This window comes from Sinocyclocheilus anshuiensis, unplaced genomic scaffold (genome assembly GCF_001515605.1).
Source record: "Sinocyclocheilus anshuiensis isolate Anshui unplaced genomic scaffold, SAMN03320099.WGS_v1.1 scaffold962, whole genome shotgun sequence".
NCBI lineage: Eukaryota > Metazoa > Chordata > Actinopteri > Cypriniformes > Cyprinidae > Sinocyclocheilus > Sinocyclocheilus anshuiensis.
Genome location: NW_015537985.1, coordinates 548,770 through 566,903, shown reverse-complemented (window position 1 = coordinate 566,903; position 18,134 = coordinate 548,770). Strand labels below are relative to the sequence as shown.

At 37.5% G+C, this 18,134-nt stretch overlaps 1 protein-coding gene across 1 annotated transcript in view; it reads right to left on the bottom strand.

Moving 5' to 3' along the window:
• LOC107674380 (cadherin-7-like) overlaps positions 1-17,540 on the bottom strand; it is a 75,432-nt gene extending 57,892 nt beyond the window's left edge. The window contains exons 1-2 of the mRNA XM_016468345.1: positions 17,240-17,540; positions 8,169-8,636 (exon numbers count right to left, since the gene is read on the bottom strand). Coding sequence (XP_016323831.1) covers positions 8,169-8,408 — 240 coding nt within the window. The 5' untranslated portion in view covers positions 8,409-8,636; positions 17,240-17,540. The remainder of the gene's footprint in view (positions 1-8,168; positions 8,637-17,239) is intronic.
• Between the last annotated feature and the right edge of the window lie 594 nt (positions 17,541-18,134).

The window sequence follows — 18,134 nt, the reverse complement described above, 5'->3', positions numbered from 1 at the left end:
TGTTGTAATGATGTGCGATCTGACATTATCGAGTATATCACCAAATCACACACAGAGTGCACGCATGTTGATTTATTAGTCTATTAAAACTCAAAATATTCTAAATTCTAAATTGTAGATGCCACAAATGCTTTTGTATGCTTTTTATATTTATATAATTTAATATCTATATCACAATCTATATCACACAAAAAGTTTTTCTGCAAGCATGAACACATTTAATAATCATTTTATACAAGTTCAGTAAAGCAATAAGTGACTTACATTTTAGACATAATATTGCTTGTTTTTGCTCAATTTTGCCAACGAAAATAGTTCCAAACAAAGATCACTGTTTTGCTTCTCTGAGCAATGGACCGTGTTTACTTATTGAATGAATCAGCTTTTTGAACGAATCGGTTGAATAAATGATTCAGTGATTCACTCATTAACACAGTCAACTGCTTTGTTTCTGAATGAATCAGTCGTTTCAATGAATCATTTGAATCTCAATGACTCAATCATTAACAGTCACTTGCTGCCATCTAATGGGGGTTTTAATTTCACATTTCTACTATTTTTTTCATGTTTTTAAATAATTTCAAATATCAGTATTCAACGTTTTATGTTAAAAACAAAACGTTATTTATGCATCTGTAACTGCAGGTTAAATGCATTCCCCTCTGAGATACATAAACTGTGTGAATACATCTAAATGCTATTTCAGATGCAGATTCCAGAAATGTTTTCTTATGCTGGAATTAAAGACACTTAGTACCAGATGAGGTGCTTCTTATTCTTACCCAAAAATGCAAAATGGAAGAAAGAGTTAAAACTGAACACAATCTTGCTACTCACGCTGTGTATGAACATTTATATATATATTTATTTGCTTCTTTTCCATTTTGCATTTACTTGTACTTTTACTTTCAATACTTAAGTATGTTTAAGATTTAAAAAATACTTTTCGTACTTAAGTACAATAAATATCACATATTTTAGGACTTTTACTCAAGTAATATTCTAAACGGTGACTTCAACTTCTACCAACGTCATTTTCTGGTAAGATGTACTTTTGTACTGTACTGTACTTTTACTTGAGTATGGGTATGGGTACTTTATACACCACTGATATTATTAGCATCTACACTTTTGTGTGGAAAAAATAGCAACATTGGGAGTATAATTTATTTTTGTCCCTACACTTACCCTACAAAATCAGGTGCAAATGATCTCAAAATGTCTGCATCAATCAATAATCAATAAATTACTAAGACACATTTAGGTTAAGAAAGCTGCATTCACACGAACCAAACAAACTCACAACAAGCTCTTTGCTCAAACCTTAAGCATAAAGGACTGAAGTGAAGCATGTTACACGTTTGTCAGCTGTCATTAATCGCTGCGTAAGCACATAAGCATAGACCTGCACAGTCTCATTAAAGCAACAGTTTCCTTAGAGATAACCTTGGCTCACAGTTTAAAGGTGAAAGAAACCTAGCTTGGGATTCTGCAGCTGTTCGTACGCCAATGCTTTTTGTTTGCAACATCTAGCGGCTAACGTCAGAACCGAGACATGCATTGTCTTCCCTGTTCCAGGCTCAAGTGATGTAGCGTTTTCCAGTGTCATTTTCCTTTGCTTTTAAAACCATCTTACCACCCCGGGTAATCAAGAGCCGGGCTAAAATCCAGTCTATAATAAAGGCAAACGACTGAATCTGTGAGGAAAGGCAGTTATTTGTACTTGATAGCTTTTTATATACTGGATCTATTTGCCAGTGCCTTTCAATACGCTCTTGTGGTGTGGGATTCTTCCCCCTGTTGTAATATTTCACCTGAATCAACACCTGCCGAGTGCTATATAAATGCAAATGGTATTTTATTGTGTTGCCGAGCTGCTCTTCATCTGGGAAGTGCGAGCCACATCTCAGCCTTATAGTGGAGGATTCCATATTCCCTGTTATTAGATTCAGTGGTGTCAGCTCATATCACTCTACATATGAGAAAGACTCAGCCGGATTCTATTAAAAAGCACCTCTGTGACTAGACACCCTCAATGCCCTCGGCCTTAATTATCGGAAAAGACACGATTCACTTTCTTCACCATCTCCATTTGTGGGTGTTCAGGTGCAAACCCGCACTCGGCGAGCGTATATGCGCGCACACGCACTCGCAAGGTTGGCACCAGAGCCCGGGCCAAGACTGCCAACAAAATGCCTTTCATCTGCACTGATGACAAATGGCCATGGCATGGACAAGTATGGACTGGAAGCAGATGAAAAGCGGCCCATCTTCTCCAGCGCTGCATTTAATTACCCAGCATATGTTAGAAATCACTCCAAAGAGGAGTTGGGGAACGCTTGTTGATCCACAACATGAAAAGAGCTCTTTCTCTTCTGTTTCATTTTGTTTAATTCAGTTTGCGCAAATCATTGATGTGGTGAGAGGGCGGGCACGACGGAGGGCGCGTTTAATCTGCTCGGCCTGGCTGACGAAAAGCTTCCCAGTGGCCAGAAGGGGATAGAAGTGTGGATCTCTCATCTTCGCCGCGGGGTTACAGCGGCACTCCTGGTCTGCTTCTCATTAAGTGCGCATAGAAGGTGAGCTATGAGTTGTTTTTGGCAGGCTAGGAAAAAGGAAATGCAAATGGGCTGCGACGGAAGTCGGCCTGGGAATGCTCTCCCCTCCCCTTGTGCTATTACACAGACTGCACCATCAAAGGATCCCCCCCAATTAAGGCTGAATTCAAAGCATTTTTTCTCTGGCGCACTCAGTGAATATAGGCAGAATCGGGCATTCAATGCCCAGCTGAGGGATTCAAACCGACGGGCCCTGCATATCCTATGGAGCTCAAATACGAGAATGGGAGGACAGCAAGCAGCTGAGAGGCCTTGATACAGTATGCCGGATAATCAGAGATGCATTCCTGTGATTCCGAACCAGAGGCGAGATTTTTAATTACGTGGCGGGATCCAAGTCCAGGTAACTTGCGATGGAACTATTAACGACATCGGACACTTGTTTATGCTTATTCTGAAGTGAACTCGCCTGGAAGTGCTGTAATGAATGTGTACTTTCAGTGGAGACACTGGGGTCATTTCTAATAATTGTTGATATTACTGTTTGGTTGAGAATAAGCCTCTCTGTTCGCTTCTCTGCTCTTTGTTCAGAGTAACAAAAAATCTTGTTTTCCAGCATGAATTGCAAGTGAGAGACAATCGATAAAGCATAAAACCAAGAACAGAAAATGTTATTTCAAGGGTTGATTAGAGACGTAAATTAAAGGTTTCTTATGCTTCCTGCAAAGTGTTTGAAGCCAAAAAAACAAAGATGTAAATGGCAAGATGTGTATGATGGAGACGGTGATGTGAAAATGGCTTCAAAAGGTTCTTCTATTTACTCTCTGGAAGCATCAAAGTCCTTCTTCAATCAGCCTGGAGTCTCAACATCAAATTTCTGCCAAGAAAGTGTGTCTGTCTCATGCATATGAGAGCATACCATATCTTTCAACTTTCTGCACAAACATAAAAATAGGCTGTTAGAAGTTTAGAGTATCATCAAGCCAACTGTTGCTGACAGGGTTTAGTCTCTGCTCACTGTTAGGGCAGGATCAAAAGGTCAGAATAATCCACACACAGCTTATGCCTATCTAATTTATGTAACGTTCTCATGATATGTTTTTGCAATATGCATGAAACTTGTGTATTGAAGATAAATAAAAGATTTTGGGTTCCAAACTTCATCTCCCGCTCTTCTACTTGCCTCAAAACTTGACTTTGGCTAGCAAAAACCTCAAGAATATGACAGCTATTCAATCATGTCCAGTGGTAATTGTAGAGAAGCGGGGCAGTGTTCATAAACTACTGTTAAAATGTTTGGCCTCAATAAAAATGTATTAATGTTTTTGAAAAAAAAAAAAAAATCAGCATGTAATCCTAGAAATTTATTTACTGTCACTTTTGATGTAGAATAGAAAGCTAGAGTTTTTTTTTTTTTTTTTTTTTTAAAAAAAAAAAAAAAAAAAAAAAATCATACTGACTCCTAACTTTTGAACGGTACTGTATGCATTGCCCAAAGAGAGCTAATTACCTGATATTTGGCCATTTTGAGATGTAAGAATATAGATTTTATTTATTTTTGTCAATTTTAAGTTACATTAAAATAGTTTAAAATTGAATTATGCAAAATAGGAGCTTAATCAGCTATTTTAATATTTTAATAACATTTTAAAATAATAAAAAAAATTAAATAATTTAAATAAATTATTTTAATTAATTTAAAATAATTAAAAATGTAATAAAATATGTATTAACATAAAATATGTAAATACAAATCAACATATCAGCTTCCCTGCCCCCTGGATATCAGTATCAGTCATGAAAACACCCATCTCGGTCAACCACTACTCACATCTTTAGTGTTTTGCTGTTGATACCATGAAAAGGGGCATAGGCATAAAAAGAAAGAGAATATGAAAACAATATAATATCTCATGGTAAGTTGTTTGTGAGGACCCTGTCTTTTATGTCTATATTATGCTACCCTTATCCTGATGAATAAGACTATCTTTCATGCTCACTCGTGATCAAAGGATGGATGTCTACATAAAAGCCAAGAAAGGAGAACAAGCAGTCAGCCAATGACCATCATACAAAATACATTCAGCACTTGAGACGTGAAAGATAAAGAAATTTAAAAGAGAAACCAAGAGAAAAATGTTATTGCTCAGAGTTTGCTCTTAATGGAGTTCTCAGTTCTGCCTAATGAACATTGTCTCAGACATTTCTCCTAGAATTCCTTAAAATAAAAAGGAATTAAAGGAAGTCACAAATCTGTCAGATGTTGACATATAACAAGAGTATAGAGTTATAAAATTAGGGCCTTTTTCTCTGAAATTAATCTGAGAAGCAGAAAACCAAAGTAAAGATCTCTTTACAGTCCAGGAGAAACATCTGAGAGCTTAGAGAGATTTCATTTGTGGCTTCTCTTTCCTATGGGAAGGTAGAGAGATAGGCCACCCCATACTGTACAATACTCCACTGATCATCATTCAGTGCGGGGGAAACATTTGTGTTCAGTCACTTCTCTTTTGCCCGGATCCCTCCGGCTAGAGTGAATTGGAGATGAGCCTAAATCTAATAAGATTCAACCTGGCTGCCAGGGTTTGAGTGTGTGATGGTAGAGGTGTGTGTGTGTGTGTGTGTGTGTGTGTGTGTGTGTGTGATGTAGAGGCTGAGAGATAATGTATTGTAAAAGCCAAGGATAGTAGAGCAGGTGGCATGCTTGAGTATCTGGCTCATTATCTTTAAAATGGGAAAGTGTTTGACTGTTTTTGTGTTTAACATCGAGCTAACTACTTACAAGCCTGTGCGTATTAAGCAATCACATTGCTAGTAGACTGGAGCCAATACATAAAAGAAAAGATGCTCCCTTTTGTGACAATGCTTTTTTCCTCTTTGTGTGGCTCATTTACTGTAGCTCGGAGTATAACTATAAAATCCACATTGCATCAAAGAGGTCTGATCATACACTACATGAGGCATTTATTAAACACATGATCATCCACATGCCAGAGTGTTTTGATCAAACAATGCATCAGATATTCACAAGCTATACATGTTCATTTGCACGCTGACATTAATGTGAGGAAAACTGATGACTAAAACACTTTAAAAGCCCAGACTGATTGAACAGCATACGTCAACCTCCATTCGTCAGTGCTTTCATTTAAAGTGTCTGAAAATGAATATCAGACAAAGCTTTTAAAATACCCTGAGAATAAGGGTGGGCGATATGGCAAAAATATCATATCACTTTTTTTTTTTTTCAGTAAAATCATGATTCACGATTTTATCACGATTCTTTGTCATCTAAGTTTTACTATTTTGCAAGTTGTCTGAGCAGTACAGCCAAACTAATTTCCCTAACTAAACTAAACTAATTAAAACTATTTTAAAAACAAAGCCTTACAAGGTAACAAAATATAAAATAAAAAAGAATGGCAGACATTTAGGCCAAAGTGGGTGAAGATAAAAATCGTCATTATTTTATCTTTGTTATTAAAATACAAGAACAAAGATACATGTTACACATTATATACAAATAAAACAAACAGTGCTTTATTTTTCAGGGAGAGTAGGTGTATTTAGCAGTAGCATTCAAGAAATTGAATGAACAAATTTAAAAAATAATACACTTCACTGTATAAATTATACATTGATTCTTATTAAAGCAACTGTATTAAAGTTCTTCAGTCAAGAGCAGTGAGTGATTTTTCTCTTTGTGTTTTGTTGTTTTATTAACATTAAAGAGTTCACCCAAAAATGAAAATTCTGTCATCATTTACTCACTCTCAAGTTCTTTTAAATCTGAATGAATTCCTTCATTCTGCTGAACATAAAAGTTATTTTGAAAAATGTGGGTAACAAAATAGCTGGTCCGCAGTGACTTTCCTAGTGTTTTTTTCCTACTATCAAAGATAAGACCAGCAACTGTTTGTTTACCCACATTCTTCAAAATATCTTCTTTTGTGTTCAGCGCAAGAAAGAAATTAATACAGGTTTGGGACCACATGAGAGTGAGTAAATAATGACAGAATTTTCATTTTTGGGTGAACTATCCCTTTGACAAGTGGCAGCATGTTTACTACAATTAGTCTGCTGTCAAGTTAAGAGCTGCAAGCATCTAATATACAGGCACACATCCGTTTTACTATCAACTGTTTACTTTCACTTTCGACATAAACAATCAGGCGCTGTTTGACAGGCTTTTTAGCGCTGTGTGCGCACTCAGAAAAAGTGCACATCAGAACAGCACGCGAATGAAATGTTTAACCGGCAAGGCTTTAAAGCACATGCAAATAATGCACTTTTATGACTGCGAATAAGTGCAGTGTCCTGTGAGTGTAACTCTACCACTGAGTTAACGTTTGATGGGAATGTATGTCACGTTGTATTATTGAGACGGAGGCACCAGAACTGCAACTGATAGAATGTGTGCTGTAGCACGATACCATGATATTTCTTCAAAAGCAGATCTTTGAGACGTTTTAATAGTCCACGATCAAAAATCGTGTTATCGCACACCCCTACCTTAGAGTAATGTTATATTACTGATTCAAACATTCTCATAGGAAATATGCAGGCAGAGCATCTGTTCTTCACACGCACTTCATTAAGCGTTTGATTGACACGTTTTCACAAAGTATTACTAAACCTCATCATGGAAGAAACATGAGGCATGTGAGGTTTTCTGTGATTTCTCTTGGCATTAATGAGAAGGAACCCTTTCTAATTGGCTGATACATCACTGCTATTTCAAAACATCAGTTCAGAAAATGTGACAATCAAAAGTGTTTAAACTTTATATTCATAGCACATATATCAAAAGATCAAGCATAAATGGATTCCTTATGATATGACTTCTTTAAAATGAAAATTATTAGCAAGGTCCCTGTATGCCAAGTGTATGCACAATAGCATACACTTGGTCATAGTCATGTTTAAACAGCATCACATGTTTAACAGAAACGGCAATCATGTGCGGCTGAGGCACAATATTTTGCCAGACACTCCAGAGAAATAAGTCTGAGCGACTGGACAGGTCTAGTGGCTTCTGGGCGCCCCAAGTACATTATCTAAATAAACATGTCAGCTCAGTTAACAGGCAGCCACTGGATGAGATGTAAGACCCCGTTTACACCTATTAAGATTAATTTCAGGTGATTTGTTTGAAAAAAGACAGTGCTAAATGCAAGTGAAAAGAAAGTCCAAAACATTTTAAGATTGTGTCACTTCAACTACATTCAGAGGTGAGGCGATCGAAAATGTGACCACACTGTATCTGACCAAAAGTGGTCGAATGAGATGTAACACCATCATGACAACAAGCACATCAAACAAGGTTTTAGTACAGAAAATGTACATGTCATTAGGTCTGGGTGAAATAAATATCAACAAAGGATGAAAAATATTACAGTATTACAATATTGAGTTGAAATCAACTCAATGTTTTAGTATATTTCTCAGCCTTTTAATAATTCCTACATTTATGTGTTTCCATTTTTTCACTTAATGAATTCAAAAAAGAAAGAGAATAATAATTAAATGATATCACTCAGCCCTATTTGCCATTATAAATGACCTCAGTGCACTTGATACATTTAAAATATCGGAGAAATTTAGCTTTACCTTGCCAACATAAAGAGGGTCATCTCCTGTGTACTCCTCCAGGACGAAGAATTGGTTCCACACCCAGTTGCGCTTGTGTCTTTGAAGAGATACACCCACACTAGTTCTGAGGGGCCTGAGGGAAGCCAGACGAAGTGGGATAGAGTTCAGAGTCATCCCCCAGCAGCCCATGTCCCACTGGGCTAACAGCAACATAGTCATTACAGTCAGTCCAGTCCACACTGCAGAGCCGATCTGCATTATTTGGATGAAAGGATGAGAGTAAAAAAAAAAAAAAGAAGGAAATAAAAAATACACTCCTCCGTATTGAAGAGGCACCAAAGATCTTGAGGCTAAGAGGTGGCTCCTGGGAAACTGTGCACCACCCTCAGCACTGGCGTGGGTAGCAGGATAGAGCAGACCGTCTGACTGGTGATTGATGGGGGAGACCACAGGAATGAACGATGATTGTAGCTGAAGCTCTCAAACCTGTGGTGAGAACAGACATCAGGGGGAGAGGTTGAAGAAAATCAGAGAGAGAGAAACAAGTCCAAGAAATATACAAAAAGAGAGTCTGTCAGCACAGATGCAGGCTTGATTTACTGTCATTTTTATAATACCACTTCACATTTGAACCCCAGATTATGACAACATGACTTTTGGCATTTCAGAGGTTGCAGTCTGAGATGCAGGTGCAGGCAGAGCGCTACAGGTGAGCAAAACGGACATGCGGCTCTTTCCTTTGGATGGGTATTTGACAGCACTGCTGAAACTGGAGCACATTAATCTTTAGGACTAAAGGGAACCAAGGAGGGAGGGGGAAACCGACAGAGGGAGAGGGATAGAGCTCCAATGCAAAGGTTTGGAGAAATAAAGCAAATATCTCCCATCTCAAGTCCCAACAATGGAAAGAGTAGCTCCATTATCATACTCAGCTTATGCAAGACAGCATATGGGTCAATGTAAAAAAAAAATGTCCCCCAAAAAATCCAGTTTAAAACACATGTTGGTTTTATATGGTTTTGAAAAACGTTTAGACCATTTTCAAGAAAAAAGTTGTAAAGACTAGGCCTAATAATAATGTCGTGGTCTAACCATCAAGTAAATTGTAATAACATATCTTCTTAATCATATCTTAGTCATTTTCAGAAAAATATTTTAATATATAAAAATCTCTATATATATATACATATTAAGGTGAAAGATTTTATAGTCTGAACTACATATGTGTGTGTGTGTGTGTGTGTGTGTGTGTGTGCGCGCGCATTTTTGTGATTTATGAGGACACAAATTTGTATAATGACATGGGTATGACCAGGGCCGCATTAACCATTGGGCTAGGCGGGGCTGAAGTCCCGGAGTAGATTGACGGACATCGGTAGCACCGATCGCCAAAGCCCCACCACGTACCTCACCTTTTTAGCGCTATTATTTAGTTAATTATAGTTAGTGGCTTATAACTATAGTAATAACTATAGTTTAGTTATTATTTAGGAGTTTTTCCATAAATTCCATGCATTACCATTAGAGATTAAAACGTCACATTTGAATTTTGTTTACCAATCAAATGTATTTATTATATATTTTACTTTTGAACGAACTGTGCACGTAGCCTATCTATCAGGTCAGGTGATCGCTGCGCCTAATGTCTGCATTCACCTCTCTTCACTTCATTCTGGTGTAATCTAGAAACGGTCATGCAAAGAACAATCTTCGATAAGTAAAAATGTCAACTATTCTAAAAAAAAATGAGGAGAGAGGGGAAAACACGAGTTAGCCCTATTCGCACGGGATTAGTATTACCTGGTGACCTCCAGTCATTTGTAATAATTGCGGAGGTTGTCTGTGATCTTAATCCCGTGCGAATCGGCCATGTCTGTAATTTGTAAAGTAAAAATTCCCCCGCAAATGACCTACCATATTTCGCCGAACACCGAGGTCCTGTTATAATATTAGTCTCGTGCAAATCGGCATCTCTGTGATTCAGCCAGCATTTGGCGGGTCGCATATCATTTTTCGAGGTTTTTGTTTGCTCTGCGCCTTTTTATCCATCTTTCGCATAGAATGAAGCTGCGTTGGAGTGTTTGATAGTATTTTGGGTGCTCTCCTCGTATCGCTACACCATACAGTTTGCAGAAAGAGAAAGCTGAAAAGGTTTCGAGGTTAATGTGTTACAAATTAAAAATGTCAACTATTCTAAAAAAAAAATTGTGAGAGAAAAAAATTAGGAGAGAGGGGAAAAAATGAGTGAGTCACTAAAATCCACAGCTAGTTTCTTTTACTAAAGCTGATGATGGAGAGGGAGTTGTGAAACCGCAAATAGACCGGATACATGGAACAGATAAAAACACAGCGTCACCATCCCCACAGATTTTAGGTTAGTTTGATTATTAACTTGATAGATGTATATTGCTTTTTGTGTTTGAAATAACTCTATAGGCCTATATTCGCTTATGGGTTGAGAAATTCATTTTGCGCGTCATGATGTAAGCTTTTAACATTTAATTTAAACGCATTTGAAGTGCTGTGGTTTAAAAACGTATTTAACTGTTCAGGGACATTAAGCAGTGGCAGAATTCATTTTGGCAAATGCGCGTGTTATGACGGTTTCTGATACTCGCGGAGCGCACTTGCTCGTACAGCGCCTGACTAAACTAAGAGTTATTTTTTGCGCCTTGTGTTTAAACGTTTGAATACACATAGTTATGTGTCAAAATGCCTGTCGCCTCATCAACACAGTCATTTGTGTCTTAAATTAACATTAATAGTTAAAGATAAAGCATGTGCACTAGTTGGCTATTATAAGATACTGGCATTATATGATGAGATTTTAAAGGGATATAGTTCACCCAAAAATTAAAATCATAATTTACTCAGTTTCAAGTTGTTCTGAACCTGTATGAATTTCTTTGTTCTCCTCAACATAAAAGAAGATATTTTGAAGAATATTCGTAACCACCAGAAAGTGTCTGGTCCCTGTTGAAGCCAATAGTGTTTTTTTTTTCATACTATGGAAGTCATGGGGGAATAGACACTGTTTGATTACCAGTATTGTTCCAAATATATACGTTTGCATCCAACAGGTTTAGAACAACAACAACATAACTTTAATTTTTGGGTGAACTATTCCTCCAAAGCAGCCTAATATAGCTGCTGTTGCTATTTGTGTCAATAATGTAAATTAAACATTAGAAAGAAAATCACTCACTGTCCTTGACCGAATCGCTTTTGTAAAATAATGTGTATTGAATTTATACCGTGAAGACTATTCAGTCTATTTGTAGTCTATTTATTTTATGCTTTAAGTTTTTGTAGGTCCATTTCTTAGTTCTATTGTAATTCATGACTGTTTACTTGTCTTCAGTAAGTTTGTTTTTACGTAGGCTAGTATTTTATTTATTTTTTTTGTGATATTGGAATTGGTAACAAGAATTATGAAATTGCAATGCATCAAAAATGTTGATTGGATAAAAACCCTATTTTAAGCTATATATATCATTATTGTGATGGGGGACCCTGCAGTAAGTCATAGCCCCAGGGCCCAGTGAGGTCTTAATGCGGCCCTGGGTATGACATAGGTATTACAATGAGAAGGTGATTTACACTCTTAAAAATAAAGGTGCTTCACGATGCCATAGAAGAACCTTTTTGTCTAAATGGTTCCATAAAGAACTTTTAACATCTGAAGAACCTTTCTGTTTCACAAATGGTTCTTTGTGGTGAAAGAAGGTTCTTCAGATTATAAAAAGATAAGCAAGAGATGGTTCTTTAAAGAACCTTTGACTGAATGGTTCTTTGTGGAACCAAAAATGGTTCTTCTATGGCATCGCTTGAAGAACCGTTTGAAGCACCTTTATTTTTAAGAGTGTATGAGGACATTTTGAGTGTCCCTATATTTCAAAAGGCTTATAAATCATTCAGAATTAGTTTTTTTTTTTAATCTAAAAATGCAGAAAGTTTCCTGTAAGGGGTAGGTTTAGGTGTAGGGTTGGTGTAGGGCAATAGAAAATACGGTTTGTACAGTATAAAACCCATTTTGCCTATGGAATGTCCCCACAATTCACAAAAACAAACCTGTGTGTGTGTGTGTGTTTCAGTTTGACAATTCATAGAAGTGGTGTTGTGTATTAGGTCATTATATGTATGAATTTCATTTTTCAAAGAAAAAAAAAATCATCATGTCATTGACCCACAGCTTCACAGTATATCACAAGTATGCTACATTGTTAAATTATTCTTCATTAACGAGTCACTTTCCAATCCAAGGTTACTTACGGTACTTTTGCACTGTCTGAAACTCACACTGGGGTTGGTTAAGTACTTTGCTCAAGAGCACAATGTCAGTGGCTCGTGAATGGCCCCATCTGGGGTTTGATCCTACAGCCTCTAGCTTAAGAGCTGCTACTAAGAACTACAAAGCCTCACCACACCGTAAAAGTGTGTTATGTAAGTGACACTGGATTTTTATAGTGTATAAAAAACCCTCATGCTCCAAATTGCAATGGAGAACTACAATTTAAAAGTGTGCACTCTAAGTTGAAGTGACAAAATTCCAGGCACAAATTTCTCCTAAGGGGTCCCTGGAGCTTCTCGGTCCGAAAGAGCCTTTTAGGTGTTTCTAACATTCTTTTAAAGTCAAACACTTACAAGTCTGGAAAAAATAGTTCAAAAGGGATTTGGGTAGAGCACATATACGTTCTCTAGAGAAATCTGTCCTTCCAGTAGTTCAAACCCACAGCAGCAGGATTCACGCCCCAACAGCTTATTTTGATGTTAAAGAGGATGTCGAAATCTCCACGGAAATCCTTCATTGTCCGAGAAAAGATGAGATCTGACCTATGCTTTACAGACAGAACAACTCCCATATTGTGTTTAGAGTCCATGGCTATTTAAACCTTGCAATTATCGCAACATGTGCATAAGATTTATTATGATATTTTATGCAATTCAGATGGGCTTCAAACAATGACTCTATTTGAAAGTGTTAAAGCGTTAACATTATTAAAAAAGTGTTGATGGTAATATAGGGTTTAAATAAAAGGTGTTAAACATATCTGAGACATTAAAGCTATATGTGTCAGATGCCTAACTGTACTAAATAATAGCATATTTGAAGCTAGGACTCTGAAGGTGAACAGAAAAGTAAATCACACAGCATCCCTCAGGGAATCCATTCCCTCCTTGTATTCCCTCCAAGATCAAAAGCACCAGCGCTGCTGGAGGAGAACAGAACGTCTTGCGCTTTGCTTCAGAAGACCACAGTGCCAGGACCCCTCAGTGGGGAAAAGTCTCATCTAAAGCCTGTAATCTCTATTGTAAGCTTCACTTTATAGGAGAATTACAAGTGCTTAGTGACTGATTAGATCTCTATGTGTCTGACTGAGTAGATTCAACAAAAGTTTTCAAAAATGGCTGACGGGATCAAGAAAACAGTTATGGCAAAATAATCCGCTACACGTCTCAGTTATCGCCGACCTCGAATAGTTTCATTGAAGTGCCACATGACACCACTGCGAAATAAAAAGAACTTCGAGTCTGGAACGCTTATAGCGTAGCGGAGGCTAATAAAGAGAGCTGGAAGGTGATATGGATCATTTATCAAGCTTGCATTAAAACACAGCAAACAAGGACATAGGAAACAAGCCCTGGGATTTTTTTTTAATGTTGTGCGTCTGAAGCAATACCTCAGGACATGTTTACATTTCGCAAAATTGCCCAAATTGCTTAGGTCCCAGACTATATCTGATTTTTCAGAAATTAATGTGAGGGCATCATGTCAAAGTCTTAGTTAGATCCTTTGAAACATCGACACAGCTAATGAACTGAATTGAATCAACATTGAACTGACATGAGCTATATAATGACACTATTGCCTTCTGTAGAGCTTGTTATAGCTGAATTTAACTCGATTTATAACTGAAGAACTTTGCAACACCAACACAGTTATTGAACTGAATTGAAACAACCCTGAATTAAATTAAGTTAAATAATGACACTATAGAGTGCATTAGTGCCTGCCCAATTTTTTAGCAGCGTTTGTCCTGTTTGTATCCTTCCCATTAATTTTTTCCCGTAGAGTCCCATTTGAAAATCAGAGAAAAATATAGAGGTACAAGACTGTGTAAGTAACAGTTAGTGAGGGAAAAACTACAATCATTGTTAATTATTGCGAATTACAATCAAATTAAAAAGAATGGAGAAATATAAAACGATTCATTTAAAGTTGCTGATCATATCTATAGAAACAATATATTTTTAGTTTATTGCAAAATATGCATAGATATACAAGTATTTAAGTATTTCGGGAACTCAATTAGGTCATTCGTAGTACTTCATGGGAGTAGGTGTTCCCTGCAGAGCTCTTTTGAAACAATTTGCTTTACACGACTCTCTGATTGGTGGAATTTTCTGTACAGCACCATGTGTAATGTAGTTATTCTCCATGAATTTCACTGTTAAACATGATTATTTAAGTTGAAATAATGCAAATAGATGGTTTCCACAAAAGCATATACCATTGATTAACAACCTTGGAGCTCTTTAAAGGTTATGTATGATTCAAAATCTGTTTCCCTATGGAGAACATGAATGGAGTTTTTATTATCATCCTCTGTAGAGCTATTTTACAGCTGAAATTGAATTTGTTTCATAATTGATTAATTTTACAACATTAACACTGTTATTGTCCTGTTTATTAATGTGAAGCTGCTTTGAAACAATCTGTATTGGCACTATACATAAAAAAAAATGTCACTTGACTGTTAAACATTCAAATCTATGTGTGTTTTGCATTGGGATCCTTCACAAACCCATTTTTGGTTTCATTAGATTTTTCACCAATTATTTTAGACTAATCAAAAAATGGATCATGACTAAAAACCAATTTACTGTACATTACAAGGCAACTATATGCCATGCTATGACTGTACTATATTTGTTCCTCTTCTCTTTCCAGCCCCCCACTAACAATTTTTCCCTGCCCGAATCTGCTCGTTGTCGGGCTTGGCTGAGGCCCCGGACTTTGTGTTCAGCACAGATCGCCCAAATGGTCTGGGACCGGATGATGAAGTCTCATTAGCCCCCCATGCCATCTGATGAGAAGAGCTGAGGCTTCAGCTCAGACCGCCCTGTGAGAGAGCGCCCACAGCCACAGCCAGAGATTCAGCTCCAAAAACCCATCTCAGCACACTCTTTAGTCATAGCCCCCCTGTGGTGCAAGAGCGATTGTGGCACTCACCAGGGACAGTATGCTCCAACACAGAGCAAAGCAAGGCTCCTAGCATCTGGACATCAAACAGCACAGTGCGGACTGGTAGCATATGGCCTTCTTATTATGGCTGCCCTTCGCTGTGCAGACTCTTGAGGGTGACTACGACAAGATCTGGGCTGGATATGATTGCTTATGAGCAGGCAAGATGAAAAGTCTAATAAAGAATACATTTATAATATATTAAAATACTATTTTGTTGCAGTTTCATTATATGCTTGGCAAAAAAAAATCCTTTTCATAAAATATTTTTGTAATAAGTTCTTTCTGTTTATGCACAAAGCTGTCACTTAAATTCAAAAGGCCTGGGAAAAAATATTCATGGGTGGGCGCCCCATGAGGTGGTCCCAGAAAAATCTGCAGATTATACATTTCCGACACAAGGCATACTGTACTTCTTATCTGATCTATCTGTAAAAGAATATTTTTCAAAGTTGTAACTAAAACAAAGATTCCTAAAGTACATTTTACAAGAAATACTGTTTTAGTCTTTCTACTTCAAAATATCATGTTTAATTTAATGTCTTACTTGCTGTTTCTTTGTAATTTACTGTGAAGTGAAAATTGTTTGTACACCAATTTTTTTTTTTTTTCAGTGTATAGCATGACTTGGCAAAACGACATCAATCTCATACCATTTTTACAACATTGAGTCCCATTTTCATAATCTTTCCTAGGGGCCCAAAAAAAAATAACAAGACAGCCATAGTCTACACCATATAAAATCTTACTGTGAACCCCACATATTCAGGACAACATTCTTGGTCAACCCTCCCTGACGACAGCCCAGTTTATGCATGGACACAAACTAAAGTGCTAACAGACTACAACCAGATGTAAAGTCAGGAAATAAGCAATAGTAACAATTAAGCAACAACACAAGAACAGCTAAACATATTCTACAAATAATACTGAAAATTACTTCACAACGAAAAAAACACACCCAAAACCACAATTAATTTCTGGATCTAAGCCACATCAAGTTGGCCTCACGGTTCACTCAACGCACCACCTAGCGGCCGTCAGCTTGACATTACAAGCGAAGATTCCACTACGAGACTCCGTGCTGTTGTTGGCATTGCAGTGGCGTCCTGACAGGGAGGTATTTGATATCGATACGGAGGTGTGAGGAAAATCTGCACCTCTGTACTTGTGATATCCGCTCTTGTTTTGCTATAACACTACTCACACAAAATAAAAACCTCTAACTCACACCGAGTTACTTTCACATCAAAAAGTCTTTCACAGTCACACTACAGACGACAGTATTTGCATCACAAATGCGAGTCCCTGGCGAGGTCCCAAGTATTGCTCTTAGGACTGAGAAATTGTACTTCGTTGCAACTCGATTAATATGCTGACTGCCAGACCTTAACTTTTGAACATCACAGACGCTCCTGAGGGAAAAGCGCTGAATATTAAAACATCACAGGCAGTGAGAGAAACTTTCAGATATTAATGCTGACCACACTGTTCGACAATATTTGAAAGTGCATAGCGCCTGAACATATTTATTAATGTTATATTAAATTTAAAAAGGTTTCGTTCATTTTTTTAATTTCATATTTCTCTTTCCCTTATATATATTCCCTTATGCTATACTTTAATGCAAGTAGCCTATGTTAAATTAAAGTAAGAAAAATCTGAAGTAGCCTACATAAAAACAATAACAAATAATGTCACAATAGTATTGCCATTTCTCAACTTTTAGATTGTAAAAACTATAATATGATTGTGTAGCTTCCTAATGTGTCAACGGGCACCGCAAATACACTCAGTCCGTACGGTATTGCACCTCAGCAAATACTGCATAAATCAGACTCACCTTTTCCTCCTGGTCCTTCGCGTTTATAAATTGTGAATGTTCTTGTGAAAATGCAGAGGGATTCCGTCACGTCGCAGCCGCTCTAGACGCGCTCTTCCCGAATGAGTGAAGGAAACATATTCAGGAGCATCCCTGCACTACTGGCGTCTTTCCCTCCGTTCCGCTCAATCACTGCGCTGCTCGCTCACACTCCGCGCGTCTACAATAAGCCCTATTGAGAAGCCACAGCTGCAGCGAACCTCAGCCAGGGGAGAGCACTGTGGAGAGACTCACAAAGGGACCACAACACTGTCGGCCAACCGTGAAGCATGCCTCGGGAGCCTCAGTCCCCACAAACTCTGAGAAAACAGTGGTTACGCGCTACTTATTGTCTCTAGTTAAAGTGGCTGACAAAATGGACAAGTCTCTGTTAGTGTGCTACAGGAGCATCGCTCATCAGGGAAACGTTGCACTGAGGGGAGGTGCTGATGTCAGTCAGCGTATCAAGGTGCCGTGGCGATTGTAGGATTCTAGGGTGGGCACCAAGGGGCCAAAGTGTGCAGAGAGGGACCAAATGAAAACCTCGTCAAGATGATTCAGCGTTCCTGAGATGTGGGTTCAAGAACTTACTCTTTTTTTTTCAAGCTATTTAAGAAAGGCAAGCTGACAAACCTAAACTTTATCTAAAATTTGAAACGATGAAAAATATTTTAGTTCTCGTCACCTGTCCAATTTAAGATAAAGTATTATTACCATAAAATGTATTTATTGAATTAAAGTATTATTACCATAAAATGAATATATTGGATTAAATCATTTAATTTCACTAAATCATTTCAAACAAGACTCCAAGTGTGTGTGTACAGAGTACATATTATTTTACAGTACAGTACATATTAATTAGCCTTTTAAAAAG